We start from the raw sequence: 13,012 nt of genomic DNA on the forward strand, positions 1-13,012 counted from the left end.
AACGATTAAGTACTTCTAAATCAACTATAAAACTAAACAATAGATACATCTAGTTCTTTTTAAATGGATACTTTCAAAATTAACGTGATATAACATTTAAATACATACTTTGGAAGGTAGTAAAATGGATACCAAGAATAAGATCACTAAATAACCTTTGGTTTGTGATATTATAAAAAAAAAATTGTAGACAAAGTAAAAACAGACTCTTTTAATTAACGTGAGAATATATTCTAAAAGATAAAATAGTGTGAATAAAATTAACAAACCTTCAAAAGGTGTAGACTATTCTATAAATCACAACAGTGGAATGTACCGTGCCACTTAATCTAATAATCACATAGCCTTTGCGTAAATCTAAAATTCTAAAAAAAAAACTATATAGTAAGCTAAAATAATACAAGAAAACCTAATAACATTTATCTTTGGGTTTCCTAAATGCTGAGTGTAAGGACGGAATAAATAGCAATTATGGTAAACTGGAGCAGATTATGAAATGTTATTCTTGGAAACCATCTCTAAAATTAATTTACTTTAGAGATAGATAAATAACATTTCACAGTATAGTGGGGGCCAATATTGAAATAATCATTTACGTTTGCTAATTTTAGATATTAACATTCTAAAACCTACCACGCTCTATTATTTAAGATATCCCATAAGATCTATCGTCAAAATATGGTATTATTTAAATCGACAAATGACGCGCACTGCGCTAGACCTATATTTCGTCTCTTTCTCTTGTAGATATCGATTTTTAATATGAAAGTTAATAATTGTATTGCACAATTAGGCAGGCACACAGTATTTTGTATTATGCAGTAATCAATTATATAATTTTTCCGTTAATTGAAATTTAAATTAACGGAAAAACAATATAAATATGAGTGGCGTATTATGGATTATTACTTTGTACTTGTCATAATAAATCTAATCGATTAGATCCCATGACTGATGACACATCAGCAATCAAATAACAAAAAAATATATACCAACTCAGTGGTATCGCTCTCAGTAATTGATATATAAACAAGATCAAGACTTATTGTACTAATTATGACTGATCAAATGTTTGTTAAATCTCTTAAAATAGGACATTAACAATATTCTTCTGAATGAGGTTACGATATTAGAAAAATATTAGTGTAAAAATTTTAACTGACAATATGCCATTTTGTTTAACGTCAAGAATCAATCTCTATCCGTCATTTCTTCGTTTAAAACTGATAAGTTTTCCTCGGAGATCTTCTCCAAACAACCACACGTAAGGGAAGATAACGTCCCATTGGCCATGTCCTCTTCTATCTTCCTTTCTAGCAGCTCGAAATCGTCATTTTCCGCCTGACATTTGAGGCATTCCTCCGAAGACGAGTCTTGGTAACACATAACGTTCTCTATATTGACTTCTACCTCATCGTTATTGTCATCTTTTATTAGCAGAGATGGACTGCTGTTACTCATAATTCGCGATTCTTTGTTAAGGTTTTGTACAAAAATCTCTGACTTAGGTCGTATTTTAACACTATCTACATTTCTTGTTTTTACCTTTTTAGCTGTGACAGGGGTCTGTGATCTTTTCTCTTTAGGAAATATGCGTTGTATCCTTTCTTCGATCAGCGATATGCTCCGTTTGAAGACTACAGTGTCCTGGGGGCCCACACCACAGCCGTCTATGGCGTCCCGAGATTCAGTATCCGAGTTGTCACACCTGAAATAGATTGTGTCACAGCCGTTCTCCTGCTTTACCTTGATCAGGCAGCACTCGTCTTCTTTCTCGCAGAGTATTTCGTGCAACGAACCGTGTAGAGGTATCAATTTCACTTTGCCGCCGAAATTCTCCTGCATTTGCGTCGAAAAATCGTCATCTATGTATAAATCTTCAGTGCTTCTAGCTTCCTGAAATATTTAAAACAATATTTATAATCTTCATCTCATATTATTATATAATAAGGGAAAGACAAGAGATTGCTTGGGTACCTCTATCCCTCCATGTTTCAATCGTAAAGCAGTTGTGTTTGCATGGCTGTGTTTCGGTTTGAAGGGTGGGATATAGCGTGAATTTACAGGGTACAGAGGAATAACATTGAGTCCTCAGGAACGGTAACGCATGAGGGGTATCATGGGCGAAACAGTATACTCTGTTATGTCCATGATACTGCTCCTGGCTATAGGCGACGGTTACCACTTTACATCCGGTGGGCCGTCAGCTTGTTTACCATTCTAAGTTGTATAAAAAAAAAATTAATTCATCAAACATGCATTATAAGTCTATATTATTTTGTATGCAGTCATAAATATTTTTATTTATTTATGTTTAACAAAATACAAAAAAATAATATTGATTAAACCGTACGAAATGAGTACAAAGGTGAAATATACATTCTCCGATTATAAGTACCTATCTGTATGCATAAAACTAACAGATAATTTGAAGGATAGCGAAAACATTGCATTACTATAAGACAAACAAACAATACATATATGGCACTTCTAGCATTCCAGGTATTGAGGTTACACAGACGGCGTAAGCCGTGACCATCGCCTGGGTCACTGTTCAAAACTAAAGGGGCCAGGCGCAGCGCGGGGTGTTTTTTAGCCAAAGAACCACAGAATTATTTTTTAAAACCTTTTTTCGCGTTACCAGAGTCTCTCGCGTATAATACGCAAGACTCTTTAGTGACGCAAATTATGACTTTCTTCCACAAAATACTGACTTTAATCGTAACAAAACTAGTTATATTAATTTAATAACTACTGAACCAATTTTCTATGGGACCAATCTGGAAGCATATCCTTTCAAATAATAAACCAAATCGGCTAATTAATGACGAAGTTACAAACATAAAAAAAACAATCGAAATTGGGATTTTTTTTAAATCGATGTATCATAATTAAAATGTATCTTGCCTATATCCAATTCAGAGCTTTTGTGCAGGATGTATTTCGCCCAATGAATGTCCTGCCCCGCCACTGTAAGAATATGCCTACTTTTATTTTTTACGATATAACAATTACCTGAATAGCATTGAAAGCCTGGCATCTCTTCAGCGAATTCACATGATAGTCGTCGCCGATCAGCGTGTCCTCCATAGACTCGTTCAACTTTTTCCCGTTGTTTGTATCACATATAGTTACGTTCACACAATTGTCCAGCACTTGCAGACTGTTTTCACCGCAACGGCTGAACGTTATCTGCAAGAGCGGTTTATTGTTCCCGTTTATTTTCACTCTCGAAAATGACTTGATAGTTTCTTTCTTTGCCGTTTGTTCCGAATCATCGCCATTCTTCAAATTCTCCATTATGTTAGCGACGCCCTTGTTGAGTGCATCCTCTTTGGGGAGCGTGGACGAACTGGTGTTGTCGTCCGACATCTCTTGCAGTAAATGTTGGAACTCCTTACGTATTAGGTCTCTGATGAACTCCTCTATGCTGTTCGTCTCAGTTGCTTGATCTGTCATTCCCATTTTTATACCATTATCACTTTTGTTATCCTCTTCGATTATTGTGCTACGAAATAAAATAGATAAATAATTGAACATTTCTTACGGCGGCAATGACCATGTGAATCGGTATATGAAGTATCCTTTAAGTTAGGATGTAATCTACTTGTGTACTTACCTAATTTTATTCAAATCTATTCAGCCATTTAAGCGTGGTTAAGTAATAAATAACCACAAATGTTTACAAAATTTCACACTAATAATATTAGTAGGATTATATTTGATGCGTTTGAACGCCAATCAGGTCTTTGGCCTCCAAACATTTGATTATGAGGTAACAAATACAAAGAGAAACTCTTTGTTTTTAAAGTTGGTTGACATAAAATATGAAGGTAGCGTTTATACTATACCATTTGTCCACATCCTTTTTCCACGTGAAGAATCGTTCGGTGTCTCGAGTGGGGAAATTAATATTCTTCGCTATAATATCTCGTGTCTGGCAGAATTGTTCCCAGTGGCCACCTGAATTGACATCATGAGATATAAGTACAGTGACACTAAAATAACAATACATAATAATGGATTAGTGTTAAGGGTAAAAGGGATTGCTAGTCATCGTTAATAAATTGTAATACAAGATTTAAATCTTATTTTAATATTCTACTAAAAACTTTTTATATATTACTCAGATAGAAGAAGTTTTTGGTAGAAGGTTGATGACAAAATTTTATTTTTTGCGTCTATGGTCATTCAAAAATTATTTTTAATTATTTGTTTTAATTTATACAATAACCACCTGATGGTAAGCGGTTACCGTAGTCTATGAACGCCTGCAATACCAGAGGTATTACGCGCGCGTTACCGACCCTGAAGAAACCTCTTTACCCCCCTTTTGAAGAACCCCATGCTGTAGTCTCTTGGGAAAACCTCGGCAGGGAGCTCATTCCATAACCTGAGTGTTCGTGGGAGAAAACATGTCTGAAACCGCGTTGTACGCGACCATTTAGGCTGTAAGGTATGAGGGTGAACTCCCTGTCGATGGCGAGATAATTATTATAGCTATATATATAAGGGCCCACTGCCTTTGTCATTCGGGATACCGGGATTGTATTCTCTATCTATTGTTAACAAAATACCCTGTCAAGTCAACCTCCACATGTCTACACATCCTTTGGAAATTATTTTGGTTAATTCTTTATTACACCACCACCGACAATGTGGCAATACTAAACCAATATTTAGATCAAGACATTGCATGTGACAAAAAAGGAGAAGAAAACATTTAAAAAATTATACTAAAGAAACAATATTTACCTTGTTGAGCAGAATTGTAAGCTGAACAGCGAAAAATATTAAAATAACATGCAAAAGTTTCAATTATTTATTACAATAATACAACCAACACCAAACTACTAAACAAGAACCATCACAACTGTTAATTAAAGCAAGGATGTAAATCAGTTTTCTAATTTCGGTGCATGTTATGAAAATAATAGGCATATAAACTATTCAAATTAAACCTTATATCAATGATTTAAGGTTTACTTTGAATGGGTCTTACGAACATGCTTTGTACGCCAATATTGCTTGCTTTGTGTTGTACTCACAATAAAATAATAAAGATACATAACACATGTTATTTATTACAAATATTTTTAATAATAACTCTTTTTTACACATTGTTGCAATACGGCCTATTAATTGTTAACCCATACGGCAAGCGTAAAATTAAAATTAAATAAAAAAAATACAGTCATAGTACGAGATATATGAAATACATATTAGCTAATTTAAAACATTTTTAAAAACAAATGTGACTACAGTTATTTTAAATTGATGTAATATATTTTAATGTTGTTACTTTCTATACCCATATTAACAGGGTTTACAAAATATACACCATCTGCCATCTTGTAGCGTCAGCCATTTTGAAAATATTGCACATTAGTATTATCACCAGACCTACAATTTTTCGGAAGTATTCCTCTTATACCCTGTATTTATTAACAATTATAAAATTCATGAACACTGACCATTTTTCCCAACATTGGGAGACACGGGTCGAGTTCGGTAGGACTTGGCGGGTCGCTTTACACTGAGCTGAGGCAGAGACTTCTGTAGTGTGTCTACACAGTGGGACGCTGGCTTTACGGCTTGAGTCTGCAATCTACGATTAAAATTGTACAAGAGTCGCAGAAAACATCTTAATGCTGAATTTAAATGTTTTATTTACGTATAAAAATAAGTAGTAGGTTTTAATATTTATTGTCAATATATAAATGTAAAAAAAAAAAAACTATGAAACAGAAAAAGAGATAGGTAAGTCAAAATAAAATACAAGGTATTTTATAAATGCCAATTAGGAAGTACTGATATTTAAGCTATTTAATTAGTAAAATATAATATTAAATCTTCAATTAATGAGGGCAATACGGGAGTAAATAAAAAGTAAAAAAATATTTTACCTATACAAGTGAACCTGTTATTCGGTAAATTACATAAGATCTACGTGTATAACTAAACGGTTTAAAATTTTTCTCATCAGAGGGCGCCACTAGTATTACTTACTTATTATCCTCTGGTAAAGACATAGACCGGCCAGTCTTCTTGTTAGCTTCGTATATCCACCTCTCGTGTATCGCGACCAGCGGTTTCACACTGAGGCCCGCTAACAACTCCTCGTCAATTCTACTTTTCGTGTTACTGTGCTCCGGCGATGACTTGTATGACCAGGAGTTACTCCGCTCTCTACTCAGTTCGTCAGGGTCCGATGTAGAGTTCCGTGTTGGCTCCGTACTGTAACAAAAAAAAAACTACGTTGTATATTGTATTTTTGAACTCTGCCTGATAATATAGACTGTGTAATATGTAAGTCTCTGGGTTCTTTGTGTACAAATGTGGGGGTTTGCCAGTAGTTGCCTATAAAGGTTAGTAATAATTCTGACTACCCCGTATAGAACATGACCTGAATACATAACTTACCTTTTTAAACTATTTCTCCTTGTATCCAGACTATCAGGTGTAAATGGTTTCACATTATCTAATGTTAAATTTGGTTGGCTTCGGATCGAAACATTGTCTTGATCTTTTTCTATGAAGCTATTAGTAGAATGTACCGACGTTTCCGGTGAAGACTGCGTTTTATATTCTAAAACAAGATTGTAAATATTAAAAAGTTAAAATATAACTGCAAAAAAGCCAACGTCACGCGGTGTTCCCAGGCGGTCACCCATCCAAGTACTGACCGCGCCCGACGTTGCTTAACTTCGGTGATCGGACGAGAACCGGTGTTTTCAACGTGGTATGGACGTTGGCGACGATTCATTCGAATAACTCAATCATGATATCTAATCGATTTTATATTTGATACAACACTGATGAGTCTCACTTTTATATACTGTTAGTTATTATTAGATAATGTTGTCTTGATCTAATTAGGACAAAACCACATGCAGTTAAATTGCAAATGATAAAGTTATTCTATGGGTCTCAACCCATTATCCAAAATCGACTACTGTAAAAATATTGTAACAGATATAGTCACGCATGTTTCACATTAGGATAGTATAGATAGTATGTTATGTTTATATATTTATAAGTACAGATAATGTAATAACTTTAATATAACGATAATAATTTTCATATTCAAGTATAGATAACTAAGTTTCACAAATAATAATATGAATACAAGTGTCAATTTAAACCTATTTCTATTAATATCTATTTTGCTGATTATCAAAAATTTGCTAGGGATTGTATTCACAAATATTGTATTAGTTGTTGTTATTCGATTGATCTGTTGCCAACGTCCATACCACGTTGAAAACACCGGTTCTCGTCCGATCACCGAAGTTAAGCAACGTCGGGCGCGGTCAGTACTTGGATGGGTGACCGCCTGGGAACACCGCGTGACGTTGGCTTTTTGCAAATATATTTATTTGTATTATACATATTAATTAATAATTTTTTTTATCTATTACAACGTTGATCAAAATCAAAATACAAAATTTAACATAATATTTTTTTAAGTATTGAATAATGGTTTTTTATGTATTCTCTAAGTAAAAGGAAGATAAATATATAAATACAATGAATTTAAAATAAAATATAATCGTCAATTCCATAATTAACTTTTATAAATTATGTTTATTACTGTTATTGATTTTTTTTTAATGTTTTAATCCTTAATGTATTTCAAAATATTGTCTTTTTTTTTATAATATGGTTTTAAATTTAAAAAGATTTGCACAATGTCTCATAGATATAAACACATTTCTGTAGCCACCTATTGGATGTAAAAAACAACACAATGTAAATCTAAAATGATCACACTTATATGTACATGATTATATTAAATGATCAATAGATGTCGCTATTAGGTGATGTGAACAATTTTATAATACGTATTACAAAATATAAATTTTATTCATTTTATTATTTTATCATTATAGAATGTACCGACGTTTCCGGTGAAGACTGCGTTTTATATTCTAAAACAAGATTGTAAATATTAAAAAGTTAAAATATAACTGCAAAAAAGCCAACGTCACGCGGTGTTCCCAGGCGGTCACCCATCCAAGTACTGACCGCGCCCGACGTTGCTTAACTTCGGTGATCGGACGACAACCGGTGTTTTCAACGTGGTATGGACGTTGGCGACAATTCATTCTAATAGCTTAATCGCTAAACAAATTTGCAAGATCATTGAGGTTAAATATAAAAAAATTTTGTTATTAATACTTATGACAAAAATTTAATTTTATAATAAAAATTAACTGAATTTTTTTTTTTATAATTGTAACATACCCTAAGACGCTGGAAGGTAGAGTTTAAAAATTTAATTTAATTAAATAAAAGACAAGTGACAGAATGTCTTATTAACTACATATAATAGGATTAAATTATAATATTTTCAAAATGCAAAGTAGCTTTGAGAGTCTAGCATTAGCGTCTTAAGGATTATTTTTCAGGGGATGTATCAGAACCCTTAAAAAGGCCGCATTATGTAGTGTCAGAAATGTTTTTGAAATGCTTTTCTCTCAACCAGGAGTAGGCATCGAACAAATCTAGGGTGAGTACGACTCATTTTGGTATTAAAAATAATTATAATGAATTTAATAAAAAAAAAAAAGAATTTTAAAATCGGTACACAATTGACGGAGAAATCGGTGAACATACATAAAAAAAAATACAGTGGAACATAGTACCTCCTCAATTTTTTAAGCCGATTAAAAATAAATTATTCTAGGTAACTACTGTCAAATACATTACCAAAATTTTATGATTAGCTTTGAGATCATAAGATAGGTTCTATATCGATCATGAAAAAAGGTAAGTTAAAAAGTATTAAACACTAAATACAATAAATACTGCAACAAAAAGCCAACGTCACGCGGTGTTCCCAGGCGGTCACCCATCCAAGTACTGACCGCGCCCGACGTTGCTTAACTTCGGTGATCGGACGAGAACCGGTGTTTTCAACGTGGTATGGACGTTGGCAACAATTTATTTTAATAAGTCTATCATAAATGATCTCTAATTGCACGAGATTTTATAAATATGTATCTACAATTTGCTTAAAACCATATGTTGTAGTATGCTTGTTTGTCACCTTTGTAATATATACAAAAAAAAATATTAGGCATTTTACACCAACAGTATTTAATTTTTTTTATTGTTATATAAAAAATGTTATTATATTGTAAATGTTGCTGTATTTTTATTATTATAAAAAAAACAAATACCTTGTTCGTTTAGTGTCTTTCTATCAGATTCCTTCAATTTTTCTGTACTCCGTTTCGTCACACTCAAGTCGCCTGACAGCCAGGCATTCTTCCTCAACTTGTTACTACGAGCTATCGGCGTAGTTGGTAAACTATAATTCTTTATATCAAAATTGTATGAGGACCGTTCATTTTCATTTTGATCCTTAACTAACGCTTTAATAGAGTCCAAATTAAATTCTGGCACTTTAATGTGTAACGGCTTATACGATTTGGGTGTGAAACTACGGCTTAGTTTAGCTGTTGGTCGTTCAATCTCATTTTGATCTTTAATTGTTTCAGGATTAAGTCCAAAATTGACTGTGCGATTTGGACTTAGTATACTGCAGTATTCGGTGGAATCGCTTCTGTGCAACGCCCCTGGTGTACCCATGTCTTTATATTTGGCTTTGATTTTTGTTATTGGCGTTGAGCAAACGCTGGAGTAATCTTTTTCTGGGAAATGATCGTATTTAATGGTAATAGTGTTACCGTTATTACCTATAGGGAATTTTTCCGGAACTGCGTAAGTATTGCTTCTGATGTTTGTTATAGTTTCATAGAGTAGGCTATCGTCACTTTTTGGCCAATTTTCGCTTTCAGTTGACGTGTCTCTTTCATTGTGAACTACTGCTTTATGTTCAATGTTAAGGGGTGTTTGAGAATCGGAATCGGTGGGCGAGGTGGTGTCCCATGCCGCTGAACTGAACGTGGATTTCTTTTTGGACAGCTTTGCTGGTATTATTATGTATTCTAGCTCGTCGAGGTTGCGCTGAAATGAATAAAATTTATATTTTGTAATACGTATTATAAAATTGTTCACATCACCTAATAGCGACATCTATTGATCATTTAATATAATCATGTACATATAAGTGTGATCATTTTAGATTTACATTGTGTTGTTTTTTACATCCAATAGGTGGCTACAGAAATGTGTTTATATCTACGAGACGTTGTGCAAATCTTTTTAAATTTAAAACCATATTATAAAAAAAGACAATATTTTGAAATACATTAAGGATTAAAACATTAAAAAAAAATCAATAACAGTAATAAACATAATTTATAAAAGTTAATTATGGAATTGACGATTATATTTTATTTTAAATTCATTGTATTTATATATTTATCTTCCTTTTACTTAGAGAATACATAAAAAACCATTATTCAATACTTAAAAAAATATTATATTAAATTTTGTATTTTGATTTCGATCAACGTTGTAATAGATAAAAAAAATTATTAATTAATATGTATAATACAAATAAATATATTTGCAAAAAGCTAACGTCACGCGGTGTTCCCAGGCGGTCACCCATCCAAGTACTGACCGCGCCCGACGTTGCTTAACTTCGGTGATCGGACGAGAACCGGTGTTTTCAACGTGGTATGGACGTTGGCAACAGTTCAATCGAATAACAACAACTAATAAAATATTTGTGAATACAATCCCTACCATAATTTTTGATAATCAGCAAAATAGATATTAATAGAAATAGGTTCGAATTGATACTTGTATTCATATTATTATTTGTGAAACTTAGTTATACTTGAATATGAAAATTATTATCGTTATATTAAAGTTATTACATTATCTGTACTTATAAATATATAAACATAACATACTATCTATACTATCCTAATGTGAAACATGTGTGACTATATCTGTTACAATATTTTTACAATAGCAGATTTTGGATAATGGGTTGAGACCAATAGAATAACTTTATCATTTCCATCTTAACTGCATGTGGCTTTGTCCTAATTAGATCAAGACAACATTATCTAATAATGACTAACAGTATATAAAAGTGAGACTCATCAGTGTTGTATCAAATATAAAATCGATTAGATATCATGATTGAGTTATTCGAATGAATCGTCGCCAACGTCCATACCACGTTGAAAACACCGGTTCTCGTCCGATCACCGAAGTTAAGCAACGTCGGGCGCGGTCAGTACTTGGATGGGTGACCGCCTGGGAACACCGCGTGACGTTGGCTTTTTGCTGTTATTTTTTCTTTTTATTGTTATCAGTCAAGTTAATTTTATCACGTTTCGCGTACTTTTTTCTAACATAAATCTAATTCATTCATAGAATTTAATGAAGTGGTACCCCAAGTATTGTTGAAATTATCAAAGAGACACTCTAATAAGTAAATCAAAACATTTAAACAATAGGTGTCCATAGACTGTGGTAACCCCGTTTACCATCGGACGAGCCGTATGCTTGCGTGCTCCCATAGTATTATAAAAAGAAATATTTGTACTACTTACTATTGGACGTCGCAGACTGTAGATTGTCATTATGGTCAGTATTAACTGCGCTGGTAGGAGGGAAAGGCAGCGGTAAAAGAGAAATATGATAAAGAGGCTTACCAGTATAGTTTCCTTGACAAGACGTGCATAAGAAGTCAATCGCGTTAGAAATGACAGATATTGTCACGCATGTCTCCCATTAGGATAGTATATTTCTATTATTTTAAAAATGTAGTGTTTTAATAGAATTTAATAAATATGTAAACAAGTAACCTGACTGTTGACGACAAACCTCTTTTTATATAAGTTTTTACCTTTTTAAATTTTATATTTTGAATATATCTTTTGATAACTCTTTTGTATTTCTAACGCGATTGACTTTTTATGCACGTCTTGTCAAGGAAACTATACTGGTAAGCCTCTTTATGATATTTCGCTTTTACCGCTGCCTTTCCCTCCTACCAGCGCAGTTAATACTAACCATTATGACGTTCTTCAGTCTGCGACGTCCAATAGTAGTACAAATATTTTTTTTATTATACTATGGGAGCACGCAAGCATACGGCTCGTCCGATGGTAAACGGGGTTACCACAGTCTATGGACACCTATTGTTTAAATGTTTCGATTTAAGAACCGGTGTTTTCAACGTGGTATGGACGTTGGCGACAGTTCAATCGAATAACAACAACTAATACAATATTTGTGAATACAATCCCTACCAAATTTTTGATAATCAGCAAAATAGATATTAATAGAAATAGGTTCGAATTGATACTTGTGTTCATATTATTATTTGTGAATCTCAGTAATACTTGAATATTGTTACTTATTACATGTTTTTTTTTGTATCGGGTGTTAATGAAATGGTAACCCCACTTGCGCTATCGGTATACGTTGGCGGGGCACCAGTGAGGATGAAAGCAGGTCAGTTAGCCCATTGTGAAGAATTTCATAAGAATAAACCACAACAGTTTCCAGGGGGAGCCGTGTGGAGGTCGACATGATAGGTACATTGCTAGCCATGGGGCTGTTAGACCACATTACTAGAATCCCTTTCTTCTCACTTATTACATGTTTGGACAACTTTAACACAACTACATTTTGTTCATAATAATTTAAAACTCTGTTTCATAAAAAAAAACATTGCCTTCAATTGTGGCAAAACCAGTTATTTTAATTTAAAAACTATCGAATCGATTTTGATAAAATTTCTATGTTACCAATTTGAAAGAATATCTTTACAGATATAAAAAAAGCAGAATTATACTAATTGGTTTATAAATGATAGAATTACGCGGTAACAAACATATAAAATATATCACTCGACTGAGAATGTCCTCCTTTTTTTGGATGTCAGTTTAAAAAAGTCGTTTTGTAGATTAAAAATACTATAATTTAGAATACGGAATCTCGTGTCTTCTAGTAGTTTACTTCGTAAGAAAAACAGTACTTTTAATCATCATAAACTTAATATGGAACCAAGACAGTCTAAAACTTATCGGATGCAAAATATTTTTTTTTATATGAACAAAGGTGACAAACAAGG

The 13,012-nt window shown here is 33.0% G+C and overlaps 1 protein-coding gene and 6 non-coding genes across 9 annotated transcripts in view; 2 read left to right on the forward strand and 5 right to left on the reverse strand.

Moving 5' to 3' along the window:
- Nucleotides 1-24: 24 nt before the first annotated feature.
- LOC113510784 (uncharacterized) overlaps nucleotides 25-13,012 on the reverse strand; it is a 38,006-nt gene continuing 25,018 nt past the window's right edge. For all 3 annotated transcript variants that reach the window (XM_052902457.1, XM_052902459.1, XM_052902458.1), the window contains 7 exons: nucleotides 9,186-9,975; nucleotides 6,424-6,589; nucleotides 6,010-6,237; nucleotides 5,475-5,608; nucleotides 3,852-3,963; nucleotides 3,016-3,508; nucleotides 25-1,896 (listed from right to left, as the gene is read on the reverse strand). In XM_052902457.1, the coding sequence (XP_052758417.1) occupies nucleotides 1,192-1,896; nucleotides 3,016-3,508; nucleotides 3,852-3,963; nucleotides 5,475-5,608; nucleotides 6,010-6,237; nucleotides 6,424-6,589; nucleotides 9,186-9,975 (2,628 nt within the window). In that variant the 3' untranslated portion in view covers nucleotides 25-1,191. The remainder of the gene's footprint in view (nucleotides 1,897-3,015; nucleotides 3,509-3,851; nucleotides 3,964-5,474; nucleotides 5,609-6,009; nucleotides 6,238-6,423; nucleotides 6,590-9,185; nucleotides 9,976-13,012) is intronic.
- On the reverse strand, nucleotides 6,638-6,756 carry LOC128202376 (5S ribosomal RNA). The gene has a single exon (XR_008253744.1). It is a non-coding gene; the product is annotated as a 5S ribosomal RNA (ribosomal RNA).
- Nucleotides 7,243-7,361, forward strand: LOC128202378 (5S ribosomal RNA). Its single transcript, XR_008253746.1, has one exon. It is a non-coding gene; the product is annotated as a 5S ribosomal RNA (ribosomal RNA).
- On the reverse strand, nucleotides 7,980-8,098 carry LOC113510887 (5S ribosomal RNA). Its single transcript, XR_003402100.2, has one exon. It is a non-coding gene; the product is annotated as a 5S ribosomal RNA (ribosomal RNA).
- LOC113510888 (5S ribosomal RNA) lies at nucleotides 8,822-8,940 on the reverse strand. Its single transcript, XR_003402101.1, has one exon. It is a non-coding gene; the product is annotated as a 5S ribosomal RNA (ribosomal RNA).
- On the reverse strand, nucleotides 10,489-10,607 carry LOC113510883 (5S ribosomal RNA). The gene has a single exon (XR_003402096.2). It is a non-coding gene; the product is annotated as a 5S ribosomal RNA (ribosomal RNA).
- On the forward strand, nucleotides 11,091-11,209 carry LOC128202379 (5S ribosomal RNA). Its single transcript, XR_008253747.1, has one exon. It is a non-coding gene; the product is annotated as a 5S ribosomal RNA (ribosomal RNA).

The sequence above is a fragment of the Galleria mellonella genome, unplaced genomic scaffold (genome assembly GCF_026898425.1).
Source record: "Galleria mellonella isolate WM207_F2 unplaced genomic scaffold, CSIRO_AGI_GalMel_v1 utg905, whole genome shotgun sequence".
Taxonomy (NCBI): domain Eukaryota; kingdom Metazoa; phylum Arthropoda; class Insecta; order Lepidoptera; family Pyralidae; genus Galleria; species Galleria mellonella.